The sequence below is a fragment of the Schistocerca cancellata genome, chromosome 4, assembly GCF_023864275.1.
Source record: "Schistocerca cancellata isolate TAMUIC-IGC-003103 chromosome 4, iqSchCanc2.1, whole genome shotgun sequence".
In the NCBI taxonomy this organism is placed as follows: Eukaryota; Metazoa; Arthropoda; class Insecta; order Orthoptera; family Acrididae; genus Schistocerca; species Schistocerca cancellata.
In genome coordinates, this window is record NC_064629.1 from 579987460 (window position 1) to 580007029 (window position 19570).

The 19570-nt window shown below is 41.0% G+C and overlaps 1 protein-coding gene across 3 annotated transcripts in view; it reads right to left on the minus strand.

Annotated features, from left to right (window-relative positions):
* The window catches only part of LOC126184368 (ATP-dependent helicase brm), a 437613-nt gene that overhangs the window by 292763 nt on the left and 125280 nt on the right, over positions 1-19570 (minus strand). For all 3 annotated transcript variants that reach the window (XM_049926751.1, XM_049926752.1, XM_049926750.1), the window contains one exon: positions 9900-10206. In XM_049926751.1, the coding sequence (XP_049782708.1) occupies positions 9900-10206 (307 nt within the window). The remainder of the gene's footprint in view (positions 1-9899; positions 10207-19570) is intronic.

Consider the following 19570-nt stretch of genomic DNA (forward strand, 5'->3'; position numbering starts at 1 on the left):
TGCGTTGATACATTGTAGCAGCAAGTTGCAGACATCTCACAGTTCTCCCAAAATTTTAGGGAACATTTTTGTTGCTGCTACTACTACTACTACTACTACTATTATTATTAGACAGATATATAGAAAAAAGAACAAATATCAACCCAAAATGTTTGACACACAGGAGTTACATACATAAATTGATTTAAAAATGCTTTTCGGAAAAAGGTTACCTAAATGTAGAGAACACCTTTAAAAATACATTACTCAGACTGCAGAAGAAACTATTCCCCTAAAAAAGAAAGTAAATATGCCTAGTGGGATGATGATTGTGATCAATTAATCATAAAAAAGACAATGAGCTTGGAACATCTGGAATGTAAATAGGAATGACAAGAATGTGGAAAATTTTATAGAAGCCAGGAAACTTGTATCAAAATGTCACAAAAAGATCAGATTACAACATATAAAAGATCGACTGATGTCAGGAATATTTTAAAGAAATACACACCATGAAGTTTGCAGTTTATATATTAAAAAACATGAAAGACTGCCTATAATAACAGTGAGAACTGCAGAATACTTGCAAGTTAATTCACATAGCTACATAGCCACAATCACAAACTACAAAAATACGAATTTAATTTTGATAATAAAATCCAAATTCAAGCAGATTCTAAGTCACCAACAATAGAAGAAACCAGAAAAAAATCTTAAAAAAGCTTAAAAATAACAAAAGCATCAGGACAACACAATATAATTGTTGAATTATGGAAACATTCTAGTGACAACATTATTCTTTCTTTAACATTAGTGAAATCTAGACAGCAAACAGCTCCTTACCATCAAATTAAACATTGTTATTAATAAATACACTATGTAAGAAACGAAAGAAAACATATCCTAACAATTATAGAGGAATCTCCCCCTTGCCAGTAATGTATAAGATCTTGTCCATGGCACTTTTGAAAGAGAGCTTAAGAAATACTTGATCCACAACTAGAAGAGCATGAAGCGGGATTTAGGAAGGGAGATTTTGCGCAAAGCAAATACTAAATCAACAGAAAATAACACAAATGAGGGAAATCTGAATTTGAAATGTTTGATAACTTTTTTTTAATTTTAAAAAATCTACAACACAATCAATAGAAATGCACTCATCAACACTATAAAGGAATTTGGACTCAATAATAAAACAACAGAAATAATTAAAATAACCTTAACAAACACAACATTGAAACCAAAATTTACGGGGTACCTGTTAAAATCTTTTGAAATACAGAAATGTTTAAAACAAGCAGATGATCGGTCACCTCAATTTTTCAATAGTACACTGAAGACAGTAACAAGAGACTAGAAGAAATCCATCAATAGTTAGGGCATTCAATTTGGAAGAAATCCAAGTAAAATCACCATAAATTATCTAGCTTCTGCAGACGACTTTGTGTAGTTACTGACTCACTGGATAGTGCCAAAAAACAAAATGGCAGTACTACAGAAACAAGCAGCCAAAATAGGACTAGAAATATCATTTGAAAACCACAGTTCATGATAAATATCAGTGATGCCTCCTAAAATCTTAAAATTAATAACAACACAATATCTACAATAAACTGTTTTTAGTATCCAGGAGAACAGATAATAAGCAATACAAAAAAAGATAGCAATAGAAAAAAGAGTACACAGGGTGGAGAGTGCATTCCTTATGACATAAAACACATATAACAAAAATCTTTGTCTTTGAACAAAAGACTAAAATACTGTCAAAAAGCATGAAGGCCTGAAACTCTCCTAAACTAACTAGAGCTGCGGAACTCAAAAAACTAGAAAAAGTTAACTAAAGAATTATAAGAAAAATACTGGAACCTCAAAGTAATAGTTACACAGAATACAAATTAAGGTCAAAATTTGAAAATGTAACTTGTGTAACGAGGAAAAGAAGAGTACAGTTTTATGGACACACATACCGAAGGGACAATAACAGATAACCAAGTGGATTTTCAACTTACTTAACAGCTACAAATCCACACGGTCCAAGAACACATTTTAAAGAAGCAACAGAAAAGGCAGGATTTCAGAAAAGAAAGAAGTCATCAAATGGAAGGATGTGGACTCCAGAAGAAAAGCAATGAGACACTCAAAGGACGAAGAAAGTCTGGGAACAAAGAAAATTAAACACAAAGAAGCAGAGCAGAAGTTTATCCATCGTACCCTCCAAAAAGGTTATTTGAATAAATATAAATAAATATTATAATTACAGTTTTCAATGTCATTTTTGGTCTGGAATTTCATAGTTCATGCTTTTATTAGTACGATTTTAAACCTTTGTGACATATTATATCAGCTACTGTCAAGTAATAAAACTGAAATAGAATAAAAATGTATAATTTGACTAACATGGAATGGCATTTACAGATCATCATTTCTACTCACTCAATCTACAACATGCTGAGACAAAAAAAAGACAATGTCACCAACAAATTCAGTTGTTCTGAAGAACCCTATAAACCTCTTCATTGTTACATTCACTCTGGCAGATTCCACACTAAATCCCATAAATCTCCTCACTGTTACACTCCTACATCCTACACTAAAATCCTTCAACTGAAAACCACTGATATGATAATTTACAGTAAAAGTTGTAAAAAGTTATGATTATGAAAGCAGCTTTGTAAATTTAAGCAGTTTCTGTGAAGGAGTCTTCAAACAGATCTTAGAAATTTCTTATTTGGAAATGGTTTCTATTGCGTTGCTCCTTGGGCCTTTCTTGCAGAGCTTCTTGGGTTCATCTACAATCCATTCGCCTGGCTGCATTTCCAGCCAGTCTCCACTTCATTTTCAGTAGTTATAATTATATGTTCCACTCCAGCCTATTCCCTGGTCCATTTGTTTGTTGCCCTGCCTCTCATTATAATTCTGAACGTGCGTGTCAATTACTCACTGAGCAACCCAGGGTTTCTGAATGTTTTTCACAGTAAAAGTCTGTGTTTAACTGCAATAAGCAAACACTGATAACACACACTGATTGTAAATTTTATTTTTACAATAAACAGTAAAACATTCACTATTATGATATGTCATTCACTGTTGAAGTCTTTCTGTGCTAAGGGAATGCTATCAGCAAAACAAAAGTGATTTAGGTTTGTTCCATTAACGTAGATTGCTCTTTCTTTTTCCATGTTTAAGGATCTGAAAATTTCTTCTAGGGCTGCTGAGATTAATTTTCGTGATATGTAATCTCCTTACCCGACTTCTCTTTCACTTCTGAATTTCCCACTATAATAACAAAGGCTAAAGAAAGCTGTAGAATGGATGTATATCTTGGAATGTAGACTTTTTTGAAAAATTTCAATGATGAAATCATTTTGGGTTATCAGCTGAGTCGTTTCGCAATGTTTCCTACTGGTCATCTTCGGGGAAAGTGTCGATTTCAAGTCCAGCTTGTTCCTTTATAGCCACTGGACTGCACATTCCTCTGTCAAGTGCCAAATGGATGGGGCAAACACATGCCTCGAGAAGAGATGTCACTATTGGAGGTATCAACATCCCCCCCCCCCGGGCAGGATGGAGAGAGGTTGGGTGGGTATGGGTGTCTTCAAGTCCTGGTGCTGCATGTATATTTCACTGTGCCTTGCCTATGTACTGCTTGCCACACTTTTAACTGACGCCAGGTGCCCATAGCCCCAGTTGGTGTTTGACTAACCCAAGTATATTCTTGATTTTAACCACTGACCAGAAAACTGTTTTTATTATGTGCTACTCCATTACCATGGCATTGTGGTTGTGGAAGGCCCTGCATATAGAAGGAACGAGAGGAGGTTGGTGTTTTCTTCTGATTTGTTTTCTTTCTTCTTCTCCTTCCTCAGCTGGAAAGCTCACTTTGTACATATCTCTGAGTAGCCACTCTTGTGAAATATTTCATGCAGATAGTGCAACTCACTAGGCAGATTTTCCGTGTCAATATGGCTCGCGCTCTGTGTACCAGGATGGTGAGCACAGGTTTATGTTGCACTGGATAGTAGCAACTATTGGAGTTTAGCTACAGGTCTCTGTACATCTTGTTCCTACAGAATGAATATCCCTGTGTATGGTCAGGATTCTTTTTTATCAGAATGACGAGGAACAGTTGGCATCGGTTTTCTTCTACCTCCATGATGATCCTGATAATGTGTATGCTGTTAATGTACACATGGTGAAAAAAACCTACAAGAATTCCTCTGCCACAAGTCACAAATGTGTCGTGCAAAAATCTGTAGACTGCCTTTGGTTGAGCCATGCGGAAGTATTCCGTATATAGGTTAGTGATGCCTGGCACTAGATGGGGATCCCATGATGACTCCATTTATCTGTTTGCAGCACTTTCTGCCACGATGAAAGTAGGTGTTGGTGAGTGCATGTCAAAACAGTTTCGCCATGTTGCTGTCAAAGTGATTCTCCAATAATACAGCAGAAACTTTATTGGTACCCTTGTGAAGAGAGACAGGACACTGAAGTTCATCCTCATCCAGATAACTTTCTTGAAGCAATTTCACAAACTTTGCCAAGTTTGTGGCATTGTGTGGACAAAGAGCCACAAGAGGTTTTAGTAGCTGTGCCCGGTACTGACTATGCCATACATTGGCAAATTTACCGTGCTCACTATCAGGCATAGTGGAATTCTGTATCAAGGAGACCATAAAGCTATGATGGTACTGGTGCTTACAGGTACAGCATTCTGACCATTTCCTTGTTCGGACCCACATTGTTGCGGAGTGTGATGATGTTCTGTGTCACAGCTGGTGTAGGATCCTTCTTCACTTTCCAGCATGCTGGATCCTGTAGTAGTATCTGAATCGTCTGCCAATAGTCATCTGACTGTAACAGCATTGTCACATTGTCTCTGTCAGCTGCTATGATGACTGTGTTATTGTCCTCACGGAAGACACATATAGCAGTGCATTCTGCTGGCGAGATGTTATTCTTCAGAATTTTGGCTTTTGTCAAGGACCACGCAAGTCTCCCTTCTCAATTCTTTAGTGGTATCAGAGGGGAGCACACACCTGGCTTGCTCAATGCTGCTGACCATCTCATGTTTAGGCAGCACAGAAGCTGTCACATAGTCCAGTTCCTTTCTGGTCAAATTCATGATAGTCTTCGAATCACTAGTGTTGACATTCTGTAGGTAAGCCCCCAGAAGGTGGTGGAACTTGTTGCATTGTTTCACAATAGGTTTCTGCTGCAGAGTTCACTGGTTGTGAAGGTGTTTCCAATCACCTACTCCCTTGTGCATGACACGAGACTGACTGAAAGATGCAGGTGGCACATGAGGAGAGTTTGTGCAATTTTGTCCAGTTCTAGCCTGGTGACACAGATGTGTTCCTGCATTAGGGCTGAAATAGCATGCTGTGGAATGTATTCTGGCCTTGTCATGTTGATGTGATGTCATATGAAAGTGAAGTGCAGCATCACCACCCTATTCCCATACCCTGTAAAAGAGCCAGTTGGCTGAACAGACTAACCTTCTTGCATTGTAGCTTTTGCAGAATCTTTAATCGGAAGTGGATTTCCTCCCCATGGAGGTGTGCTATATGGGAATGCAGATTTTCTTGGCAAATTTTGTTAATGAACTCTTCTCGAGTTATCAGCCAAGTCATGGCATTTGATGGGCACAAAGTATCAACGAGTATCCTACTCGTCACCTTCAGGCAAAGTGTCAGGTTCATGTCCAGTTCTTTCCTTTATAGCATTTGGACCACATACTCCTCCACCAGGGACCCAATGAGTGCACCAATCACATGCCTTCAGAAAAGATTGTGCAGCCTGGAAGGAGGGAGAGGGGAGGGGAGGAGGAGGGTGTCCAGATTGGTGGGCAGTCTGAGCAGCCTGTCTGTTCGGCCCACTACCTCTGTTGCTTTTGCATCAGTGTGTTCCTGACATAAATGCAGAAGTACATGCTAAAAAGTAATGCCTCTGAAATTTTTACGTGAAAATTCTTACAGCTTTTTAAATAAAACCACCATTAGCAACATTCTAAATCTTTATTCTTCATGTCTACATAATTATTTAGCAACATAATCACCCTGATGATAAATCCATTTCTCCCAAAGAGGGACCAATTTGTAGATACTGTCACTGTAGACTGTCTGTCTTTGTTGATGGAGCCACAGCCTCACCTCTGCTTGCACCGCTTCATCAATATCAGAGTGATCCCTGGAAGATGTTCTTTAAGTTTTAGAAACAGATGAAAATCAGATTGGGCCAAGTCAGGACTGTTTGGAGGATGATAAATGACAGTGAACCCGAGGCATCAGATTTTTGCAGATATCGCAGCACTCGTGCATGATCTGGCCTTGCCATGCTGAAGGAAAGGGTGCTCCATGTGTGGAAGAAATCTTTTAATTCAAAACTTGATTAAAGTATGCTGTTTGTCACGCACCGACATAGTTACATTACACAGTGCCATGTTACATGCCACAATGTGGAGTCCTCTAGTGGCAAAAGGCTGCAAATATGTATGCATGAAGGATAAAGATGTAAAATGTTAATAATATTTGTTTTATTTAAAAAGCTTTAAGAGTTTTCACATAAATAATTAAGAGGTACTATTTTTCAGCACATCCTTGTATTATTCTCTAATACACCACCACTAGCTGAACCAATGTTTTTGTTTTGAAGGGCTGACAGTACAAATTTTGTAGAAATAAAGTCAAAAGCTTTTTCGAAATCTATGAATCACATCCAAAATAGTAATACATGCTCATTGTTCTGTTCCATAACTTCATTCACAACTTGCTAATGATCCATTGTTTTCTATCAATATTTTAAGCCAGCTTCTTACTTTTCTTGACTAAATCCATATTTTCTATGGATTGGGTGTTATTTAATAACCATCTTGCACATTATGGAAAGTAGGCTGATAAGTTTATAGTTTGATGTTCATCACTCTCCTTTCTTGTACAACAGAACAATTACAGCCATGTTCCAGTTTTGTGGAACTGTCTTCTTTCACAAACATTCTGCAAATAAATTTGTAGTTTCTTCTGTATTACATTTTTTCCATCCTTAATCACTTCCAGGCACCTTTGCCAAGCATCCTGACTGATGAAATGTGATGAAATATCCAGAGTAAGTTTTTGTTTCATTTTCATTGTACTCTGTTTTCAGTTGCACTGAACAAACTTCCAAACAGATTTGCTTAATTCAACATTTTCTACCACATTTCTGTTATCATTTACTTCAAACTCTTGCCTTTTCTTTAATACTTGCTTGGTTCCATTCTCTTTTCTTTTGCTCACTTCATATCTGCAATGTATTCTGCATTTTACATAATTAAATTTATTAAATAGCTGCCTCCTTCATCATTGTGTTTTTTTAATTTTCTAATATGCTGGACTTGTTTCTTAATTTAATATTGTTACCTCCTCATTCTCAAATAGAGCCCCATTAGGCCTTTTCCAAGCCCATTTTTTTCTTTTGGAAGTGTGTGTTATGGAAAACGTGTTGTTCTTGGTACAATCTACTAGTGTGTATCCTCTGTCATCTCTAGTAACACACACAAAGTTTCTGCACTTATGAAATGTCCTCTAGTTTTTTTCCTACTTTTGCATTAAAATCCCCCACAATTATCTTCTATTGGAATTGGTGCATTTATCAGTTCTACTTTCTTTGCAGAATTTGAGCATGCTGATGCACTGATATAAATCAATGCACACTGGCAGCTAATGTCTTTAATTCCTTTATGTCTTGAACTACCTGCTGTTGGAAAATTTTTCTATTAGACAACATAAATATGAGCAAAGTGACACAAAGGTTGCACTGATATCAGTGAAGTTTTGCTTTTGTTATTTTGGTAAATTTTGGAATAATTTCATACTTGTTTAGTTACGTAGTCTTGTGTATACAGCTCCTTAAATCAGTAGTGTTGTGTGCACTATTCAAATTTGTTAAACTGAAATACCATGCCATCACAAAATTCTTTATTATTTGTCTAGTGGTGCTCTACAGCTTGTAAATATTTAAAGAAAGCCTTATTTATGAACCAGCAAGAACTGCTGATAAAGTAAACCTTTATTCACTAACAGTTTTCATTGAAATGATCATCAATGCATGGATATGTGGTGAACATACTCATGAAAATGTCAGAACTCAATTTCATCATAATCACAAAAAATTATTTACAGCAGCTTATCATGATATCACTCTTATTGTGGTTTCAATAGAAATAAAATTATAGAACTCCATTTGGTGCCACAGAAAAGAAACACAGAGTACAAAGTAAAGTAATGGAAAGTTTTCATACTAACAAGATAGTACTACTACGTTCTCTACTCATTGTTGCACAGATTCTTCGATGATCAACTGCACCCCATGTGTCTTCTCTGTTACAGTACAAATTGCCCGATTATAGTTGCAATCATAACTGGTAGCAAATAAAAGTTTATTTAATCAGTAGTTATTTGTGGTCGGTAAATACAACTTTCTGCAAATAAAATTCTTTGTTTTGAAACTTCTACCATTAACCGACATTCATCCAAAGTTAGTGAAGGGCACACTATGGTACTTAGCAACTGACAGTGTACTAATCAGCTGAACCATAAATATATCAGGTGGAAGAGTGTGACAGACAGTAAGGGATGAATTAACTTTGTGAAAGCTTTGCAACAGGTGGCTGTCACATTTGTTCAACACTGTTGAAAAGAAGTTGACTGCACAATGATCCTACTGCTGCTAATGTACATTTTGCATAGGACCATGAAGATATGATACGAGAAATTAGGGTTCTTATTGACAGTCATTTTTCCCTGGCTCTATCTGCGGGTGGAGAAGGAAAGAAAATAACTAGTAGTGGTACAGGATACCCTCCGCTCCGTCACACCCTGTACGGTGGCTTGTGGAGTATGTATGTAGATGTAGACAGAAGCAAACACAAAAACGAATTCCTCAGCAATGTTTGGATCAACAGATTTTGTGTGCTAAATTGATAACATAAATGTCAGACATATCTAGAGCTTCACGCTAGAAATGATATAGCAGTCAAAGTAGTAGGTGGAAGTTGGTGGCCACGTACCATATACCAAAAGACATCAAGTTGATTAATTTATTGAAAAAGTTATGGGCAGTGTTTTCTGGGATTCAAACAGTACTATTATAGCATATTTCCATCACTTCTACATACAGCAATTGTTGATAAAACTTCTACTGTGTCCCTTTCATTTTCTAAGGTATGCAAAAATTTGTTAGCAATATGCTTATTTCAGTTTTTATCACAATACTGTATTTTCACAGCCTGACTTGATTCTGTATTAAATTTGCTTTCTTTTTCTTTTTGAAGCCAATGCCCTTTTGTTATAACTACCACAGTGGATAAATATCGCTAAGTGCTTAGGTAAAATAGCAAATTATAGATTTCATTGTGAGTCACATGGGTCTAATACAAAATTTCATTATTGACTGCATGACACACTAAGCATACTGGGCATCAGTTTAGCTACCAACATTGACGAGGCTACATCTCCATTTATGGCTCTGATATCAAAAAATGAGATCACAATGTACACAACAAGCAAAACAGACAGGTGATACAGCTGACTTCTTTCCTTATCTTCAACACAACAAGGTAAATTGATATACACTTACCCTCATATGAAAAAAATGGAAAATCTACAGATGAAGAAGACATGAAAAAGATCTAATAGATTTACAAAGTTTGCATCTCATCATGATATAATATGTCTTGGTTTCAAATTTTAATGCCTGATTTCTTCATAGCACAGTGCCTTTTTGGTGAGTCTTGAGAATAATACTCTCACATTACTTCAATTACCATTGCAGCCAATAACAGTGTCTATTTTTTTAGTTTTTTGACTTAGCTGCAGAGCACAACATACGAACACACAACAATTGTTTCCAGAATGAACAAAGTAAGTTCAGAAAAAACGTACCTGTGGAACCATGGTATGCTGTTGGAACGTCTGAGTACCCTGCTGCATTGCAGAAGGGCCATTCATATGCATAATTCCAGGTGGAGGTCCTTGACTGTAGCCTGTTGGACTATGGGAGTGGTGCTGTGGAGGGCCCATTGGCGAAGGGGCTTGAGGAGGAGCCATACCTGATGGAGATGGCATAGGGGAAGGAGATTGCTGGGGAGGACCCATAGGTGAAGGTGTCTGAGGTGGGGGCATTGGAGATGGCTGAGGAGAAGGACTTGCCATGCCTCCACTGTCTACATCCAGCTTCCAATACACGTTGCTATAAAATAAAGAATTAACATCAATTACACAACTGTAATGGACTATCAAACAGGGAAGAGAACTCACTCACACACACACACACACACACACACAAGCATCTAGCCACTGAGAAGTGTGGTGCTTTTTCCACCTACCATCATCTGTAGTGTGGCAACATAGAAATGCAACTGCTTGTCTATGTTTAACAATGGTATTTTGGTGACACAGTTCCAAAATCAGACGTTTTGAAATTAGCATATTTACCTTGGTCTGAACTCAGCTGTATCACATATGGCTATGAGCAGTTCTTATTTTTGAAGGGTTTTAATTTTTACCATGTGTAGACTTTATATAAGTATACTACTTCGGTTCAATTCACTTATTCATGGCAGATATGATGCATCACGCTACCTGTAGTAGTCATGCCAAAATCTTTCATTAACAAGAGAATGTTTGATAAGCATAAAAAATAAAAGCACAGCGGTTTAACACAAAGCTCTTGTGTCATTTTTGCAGGATTTGTAGTGAATCAAAATTTTCTTTAATTCAGAAAGCAAAGAGCAAACTTTTAACTCACACAGCTTACAAGGGGGATGATGGCATGGGTAGGTTTGGGGGATGGCGGTAGTGCTGCAAAGGACAATCTAATATAGCGCTATTTAACACCATACAGTATAGACTTGAAAGTCTCTTTGGGTTTGCTGCCGGGTCCTAAAATCAACTTTACTCGATATTTTGGCGATTCAACTGTTCGCCGCCTTCAGGAAAATGCTGCTTCTGCTGATGAGTCCCGCTGAGAACTGACACCAGGTTGCAAATCGACGTCCTATATAGGCCACCGTTCAGTACACGGCGCATGCGCCGCCCATCACGGTTTCTGCCTTCCAAAACAGGGACAGTTGGATCGCCGAAATATTGAGTCAAGTTGATTTTAGGATCCGGCAGCAAACCCGAAGAGACTTTCAAGACTTATTACGCCGGGAAAGCCTACATAATCACACCATACAGTATAGTTCTCACATCAAATCCTCTAAATAATTTGTAATGTATTTACAACAAATACTCTGAAATTTTAAAATGAAACTGAATTTAATATATATAGATAATGACATTGAGAACTTTGCAACTTCTACACTATCCTGGAGTAGGAGGAAGAATGTGACTGTTCATCATTTTTATGTTTTGTATCACCACAACCATCACATCATTTTGGAAATGTGGTCCACCTATGCAACTAAATATGACAACAACAACAATGATGACGGTGACGATGATGATAATGAGGCACATCATTTGAATTGGGTGCTCTTGCAATTGCCGTGTTTGCAGTTAAAATTTTTGGATATAAGGTCTGCCTGTTATGCAAAACAGTTTTTTCATATGATGGACCAATGATGGCACAGAGGTGCTGAAACATATTTGGGTTGTGTGCAAAAACAGTGTTTTGTGTAACAGATGGAGATTATATCCAATAATGATAATGATGATAATAATAATAATAATAATAATAATAATAATAATAATAACAACAATAATCTTGTTGTAATGATTCTGAGAAGAAATTATGATAGTACTAACAGGAGTAGAGGAAATGTAAGTTATCTTCCTCGCCCTCTATCCTTCAGTAGGTATCAGTCTCAGAAAAGACATTGAGTCTTCCATGCCTAGGCAATTTCCTATAACTTAATAGTACTCATTTGGACTCAGGCCAGGATCAGTTTTTTATATCACATTATTAAATTCACTGACAGGAGAAAAAAAAAAACTGCAACACCAAGAAGGAGTTGTGCAACGTAAGTTAGTAGTGTCTTTTTACACCTGAAAGATGATGCTTATACAAATTTTGCATCAGCCACGTAAAAGTGGTGCTTGTAGCACCACTATGAGGATGCAAATCAGATTTGCTTCAAACACAAGCTGTAATAGTCACAACTGTTTGTTACCTTTAAGATTGGATTTGGTGTAATAGGGCTACTAGGAACCAAATGTTCTTGCTGTGATACTGCAGAAAGACGGCAGGAATGTAGGCACTGTACATGATTGCTGGCAGCAGTGGTCACAAGAATGTAAAGTCGCAAGACGACAGTGTTCTAGACAGCTATGTGGCATTACTGAGAGGGAAGACCATTGTATTTGGTGTACGCGCTGATGGATCGCACTGCATCTGCAGCAGCAATCTGAGCAGCAGTTGACACCACAACAGCACAATGAATTCTTAGAAATTGGTTTCTTCAAGGACAGCTCCAAGCCAGATGCCCTGTAGTGTGCATTCCACTGACCCCAAACCACCACCATTTGCGACTTCAGTAGCATCAAGCAAGAGCTCATTGGAAGGTAGGATCAGGTCTTTGTGTTTTCTGATGAAAGCTGGTTCGCCCACAGTGCCAGTGATGGCTGTGTGTTGGTTAAGATGAGGCCAGTTGTGGGCCTGCAACCAACCTACGTAAGTTCTAGACTCACTGGACCTACACCTGGAGTTATGGTCTGGGATGTGATTTCGTATGACAGCAGGAGCACTTTCAGGGTTATCCTACATACCATGACTGCAAATTTGTTCAGCAATCTGCCGATTCGACTTGGTGTGCTGCCATTCACGAACAGCATTACAGGGGGTGTTTTCCAACAGAGTAACACTCGACCACATACCACTGTTGTAATCCAACATGTTGCCTTGGCCTGCTCGATCACCAGGCCTGTCTCAATTGAGCACATATGAGACATCATTGGATGACAACTCTAGCGTCACCCACTAATAGCATTAACTATCCCTGTATTGACCGATCACGTGCAACAGGAATGGAACCCCATCCCACAAACTGACATCTAGCACCTGTGCAACAAAATGCACACACATTTGCATGCGACATTCTAGCTGCTACACCAGGTATTACTGTACCAGCATTTCACATTTGCAATGGCATGTTCCATGCTTACATTAACCTGTGATCTGCAATGTTAATCACTTAAATATGTTATCTAGACAAATGTGTACTCGAAATTTCATTACTCTACATTAATTATTTTTTGGTGTTGCGATTTTTTTCCATCAGTGTGTTATCTAGCTCAGTACCGGTTTTTCTGAGCATGTCTGTATTATGAACACCGTAACAGACACACATTACTACACTGAATTTTATTTTATTTTATTTATTTATTTATTTATTTTTTTTTTTTTTTTTGTATCGGGTTTTAGGGCGCAAAACATCTAAGGTCGCACCCAGTATAGAACCATAGTATGCTGGGTCTGCGAGGGTAAAAAACCATTGCGAGGTCCAATACAAAAAGGAAGAAAAAAAAAAAAACAAATCTAAAACACCAAGACGTTATGTAAGAGTATCTACAAGACACTGACAAGACACTGGAGTCACCAGATATAAATCAAATCTCTTTTGTCATATTACTGCTTTTAAAAAAACTTAAGACGTGAGCCACAGCTCACACGTCATCCGCTAAAATGTCTGGCAAAGCAGGTGGCAGCCTGACCCTGAGACGTAAGTAGCTAAAATAGGGGCAGAGGATCAGGAAATGTCTGACTGTCAATGGCCGGCTACAGAAAGGACAACTGGATGCAGGGTCGCCACTCAACAAGTGGCGGTGACTAAAGCAGCAGTGCCCTATTCACAACTGAGCTAACATTACTTCCTCAGGGCGAGACAGCCGGGAGAAAGTCGACCAGGTTGTTGGGAGAGTTCTCTGAGTTTAGAGAAAAGTGCACATATCTTGCGAGGGAACAGAGTAAGAGGCGGGCCAACTGAGATGGACTGCGCACTTGGCTGCAGCATCAGCAGGTTCATTCCCAGGCACACCAACATGGCCAGGAACCCATATGAACATCACTTGGGCTCCCCAATCCAGGAACAAATGGAGGCAGGCCTGGATCCATCTAACAATGAGGTGGACTGGATCGGGATCATCTGGACTCTGAAGGCCACTAAGGGAGTCAGAGCAGATCACACAGCGAGTGAGCTGGTGCCTCCGGACGTAGTGAACAGCCTGATACAGGGCAAAAAGCTCTGCTGTAAAAATTGTGCACTGGTCGAGGAGCCAGTATTCAAACTTATCAGCCCCAACGACAAAAGCACAGCCAACACCGTGGGTGGACTTGGAACCATCAGTGTACAAAAATATGCTATCAGCAAGTTGTGAGCGAAGTTCGAGAAATTTGCAGCAATAGGTCAAGCTTGGGAGTCGAATCCTTCGGGAACGAGCTGAGGTCAAAACGAACACAAACCTGTGTCTGAATCCAAGGTGGTGAAGGGCTCTCCCCCATTCGGAAGCATCAGGAAGTGTGAACTGCAGCTGCTGAAGCAGGTGACGAAAGCGGCCGCCGGGAGGCCACAGAGAAGAAACGTACATCTCATACTGGGGGTGAAGGATATCATCAAAAAAAGGGTCAAAGGTTGGGTGGCCTGGCATGGAAGAAAGCCAACACGCATACCTACTAAGTAGGGTGTCGTGCCAGTATGACAGTGGTAATTCATAATTCACCGGCTTCTATGTAGAGACTCTCAAAAGGGCTAATACGGAAGGCACCAGTGGCAAGACGGATCCCCAAATGGTGTATGTATTTAGACGGTGTAAGAAAGATGGCTGTGCAGAGGAGCAGTCAATGCATCCATAATCCAACTTGGAGCAGACAAGAGAGCGATAGAGGCGGAGGAGGACAGTCCGGTCAGCTCCCCAAGAGGTACCACTCAATACACGAAGGACATTTAGGTACCGGGTGCAGTGTGCAGCCAGGTAGGACATGTGGGGAGACCAACTGAGTTTCCTATTGAACGTAAGCCCTAAGAACCCACGAACGGGAGAGCATTTTGGCCCAGTCACAAGGATGGTGGAAGAAATGCTTTGTACCATCATAAGTTGACGCAAATGGATTTGGTAGCAGAAAAGTGGAAACCATTTGTGACACTCCATGAATAGAGACAGTCCAGACAATGCTGAAGACAGCATTGCAGGAGACACATACGCTGGGAACTGTAATAAATAGCAAAGTCGTCAACAAAAACAGAGCCGGAAATGCCAGCTGGAAGGCAGTCCATAATTTGGTTGATGGCTATGGCGAAGAGGATGACACTCAGCACGAAGCCCTGAGGAACCCCATTCTCCTGTGAAAAGGTATGGGATCAGGAGGAACCCACACGTACCCGGAAAACTTGGTCTGTTAAAAATTCTCGGATGAAAGTGGGAAGACGACCACGAAGGCCCTATGTGTACATAGTACATAGAATGCCTGTCTGCCAACAGGTATCATAAGCTTTCTCCAAATCAAAGAAAATGGCCACTGTTTGTCACTTCTGCAGAAAATTATTCATGATTAACTTCGACAGGGTGACAAGATGATCAACCACTGAGCGGTGCTTTCGGAACCCACACTGAACATTAGTGAGGAGATGGTGTGACTCCAGCCACCACACTAATCGACCATCGATCATGCGTCCCATTACCTTACAAAAGCTGCTGATAAGGGAAATTTCTCAATTCAAAGAGAGAAAAGAGATTGCACGAGCCTCCTCCACCTGTTACCGAGGAAGGAAGGCTGGATGGTAGTGGGTGGAGCTTGAAACCTCCGCAAAGTACCGACCCAAAGCATTGGAAAGATCGACAAGGTCGACTATGACGTTTCCTGCCACAGTCAGACCAGGAATCAGGGAGTGGGCGGTAGTCCCGGAAAGCCAGCGCAGGCCACCCCAAATGAGAGAGGACGGAGTAAATCTGTTGAGTGAGCTGGTGAAGGAAACCCAGCATGCTTTCTTACTTTCCTTAATACTGCGACGGCACTGTGCACATAGCTGCTTGTAGCGGATGCAGTTCGTTAATGTAGGATGATGGTGAAAGACAGATAGCGCACGTCGACAGACACGAATCGCATTGTCGCGCTCCACAGTCCACAGTCGCAAAGAGCACACCACTCGAGATGTCGAGTGAGCTGGGCAGAGCAGACCGAGAGGTCTGAGTGTGAATAAGTGTGCATAGAATTGGAGAGAAACGTGGCTTCGCCGGTGTTCAGGTACACAAGATTAAGAAGATCCGCCAAAAGAAAACCTCTCGGGCAGCTGACAGGCGAGTCCCAAAGAGGATGATGGGCACTGGTGTCACTGAGAAGCAGAAAGGGTGGAGGAAGCTGAGCAACAAGCTGCATCAGGTCCGCTCTAGTGACAGCAGAAGATGAAGGGATATAAATGGTGCAGAGGGAAAAGGAAAATTCGGGAAGGAAAACACGTGCAGCAACTGCTTGCTTGTGGGTGTGCAAGAGGATAGGACAATGACAAACATCATCTCGTAGAAGCAGCACGACACCACCATGAGCAGGAATCCCTGCCGTAAGGGGAAGGACCATCCGTAGCGAAGTAAAATTGGAAAGAGCAAAATGGTCTTGAGGACGTAGCTTGGTTTCTTGGAGACAGACTACAAGCGGACATTGCGATCAGAGGAGCAGCTGGAGGTCTGCCCTGTTAGATCGAAGGCCATGGATATTCCACTGTACAAGGGCCATAAAACTTAGAAACACCAGAGAATGAAGAAGAAACACTCACCTCGACGGCAGCTTAGGGCGACCCATCGAGGAGGGATGGCCACTGGAATCCATAGGTGGAGAATCTGCGTCCATCAACTCAGCAGGATCAATGGAGCTTCCCCGGTGTCAGTCAGTTGAAAAGGACCGACTAGTCAAAGAGGGCCGTCAAGTCGGAGAGGGGGAAGACTGTTTGCCTTTGGATGATTGTTTTGGCTTTGGGCAGGAGAACCAGACAGCTGCGAACTCGAGGTATGCAGGAAATCTTCCCAGGAATAATCCTTTTTGAATTAACGGTTCTCTGGCTGTGTTGCGACCGTCTTTGTCGGTGAGGGCAAAGAACGGGTAGCAGAATCTACAGCTCGGGAAGTGGGAGACGGAGTGTCAGCATGAAGGCGAGGCAACTTTGCCATCATTGAACTGAACTGTAAGTCACAAGTTCGCGTAGCTATGTTTTTCGTGGGACGGGTAGAGGCTAAGACAGTGCTGTAGCTTCCAGATGAAGGGACAGTCGGTTTACAGCTCGCCAACAGTTTCCGGGCAACAGGACAAGGTAACTTCTCCTTCACTCTTATCTCCTGAACAGCCCGCTTGTCTTGATAGACGGGACAAGAACGAGAAGCAGCAGCATATTCTCCATGACAATTAACGCAGTGGGGGGAAGGTGGACAGGCGCCCTCGTGTGCATCCCTGCTAGAAGTGACACATTTGGCTGCATTTTTACATGACGTGCTGGTATGACTGAACTGGTGGCACTTATAACACTGCAATGGATTGGGAATATAAGGGCACACAGAGATGACTTCATAGCCTGCCTTTATCTTGGTAGGAAGCGTTAACCGATCGAAAGTCAGGGACAATGTGCGTGTGGGCACCAATTTGGCAGCTTCCTTCTTCATAACTCAATGAACAGCAGTAATGCCATGATCCAATAGATAATTAGTTATTTCGTCCTCTGTCAAACCATCCAACAGCCGGGTGTAGATAACACCGTGGGACGAGTTAAGTGTCCTGTGAGCCTCCACTTTTATAGGATATTCGTGGAGGATTTGGGCCTTGAGTAGTTTCTAGGCCGGGAGAGCACTATCAATTTCCAAAAGCAAGGTACCACTGCGGAGATGAGAGCATGACTGCACAGGGCCGGCGATGCCGTCCACGCCTTTCAGTATAACAAAGGGGTTAATAGTAGCAAAAGTGTGGTTTTCGTCTAAACGTGAGACTACTAGATATCGAGGTACAACAGGCAGGGACATTGAGGCAGGAGCCTCATTCCACTTTCTTTTATGAGAACATTCGGAGAAAAAGAAGAAAAGCCAGTCATTGGGAAGAAGTCCCCCCACGATTGCCAGCGTCTCTGATGGCGCACTCCTTCCAGCCAGTGGGCCTGCAAAGGGGAGCTGCCCCCCCCCCCCCCCCCCTCCGCCTTACATGATTGTCCTCACCTTACGTCACAACTCCCGAATGACAGACAGAGGGAGCATTTGGCAGAGGAGGAAGGTAACAGCTCAGGCAATCACCGCTCCCTGGGCCTGGCCTGTATCAGGGGTACGTGCGGGCCCTAAATGCCAACCCGGGGCTGGGAATTATCTGTAACCCAGTCTCCTGCTATGCGTCAAACATGTGGGTGGCCATCAGGCACACAAAGGGAGAAGAAGAAAAGATAAGAAGGAAAGGGGGAAAGAAAGAATGGCCTCAAATGCCGCAGCGGAGGAAAAAAGAGATCAAAACAGGGAAAGAGCACAACAGGGAAAGAGCACAACAGGGAAAGAGCACAACAGGGAAAGAGCACAACAGGGAAAGAGCACAACAGGGAAAGAGCACAACAGGGAAAGAGCACAACAGGGAAAGAGCACAACAGGGAAAGAGCACAACAGGGAAAGAGCACAACAGGGAAAGAGCAAAACAGGGAAAGAGCAAAACAGGGAAAGAGCAAAACAGGGAAAGAGCAAAACAGGGAAAGAGCAAAACAGGGAAAGTGCAAAACAGGGAAAGTGCACAACAAAGAAAGCACAAAACAAGGAAAGCACAAAACAAGGAAAGCACAAAACAAGGAAAGCACAAAACAAGGAAAGCACAAAACAAGGAAAGCACAAAACAAGGAAAGCACAAAACAAGGAAAGCACAAAACAAGGAAAGCGCAAAACAAGGAAAGAGTAAAACAAAGGAAAGAGTGGAACAGGGAAATAACTAAATGGGGAAAGAGTTAAACAGGGAAAGAGATAAACAGGGAAAGAGCAAGACGAGGAAAAAGTGGTACAGGGAAGGGACAGTACAGGGAAAGAGCAGTGCAGGGAAGGAACAGTGCAGGGAAGGAACAGTGCAGGGAAGGAACAGTACAAGAGAGAATATTCCTACAAGCAAACCAACGCAAATGAGCTTCAAGAGCTCATGGAGACACGAGATATCTCCCCAAAAGAGGGGAAAAGGACAGGAGAAGAGGAGACAAGCAGCACAGAAAGAGAAGCAGTGCTGCGAGGGCTAGGGCCCCGTGGTTGTCCCCCGGGGGGACTGAATTTTAAAGAACAACAATAATTACAAACTATGTTAGTCTATTTACAGATGCAGTTTTTGTATTATTCTCCACTATTTTTGTAGGTTTTTGAGGATCTATAGCACTTGATGGATTACTATGTTCATTGTTTTCATTTAGCACTTCACTTGTTTCACTTTCATCCTCATTCACACATTTTCTATGACAAGTCTCCTCATATTCTGTAAGTAACATGCCAGAGACACTGTTCAGAATGTTATCAGTTTCTGTCCAGTTTGAAGAATCTAGTAGAGGAGTAGTCATATCATTACATAGAAATACATTTTATCACTACAGTCACGTATGTCACATTTTTGGGCTCTAATTTTGGATATCCCT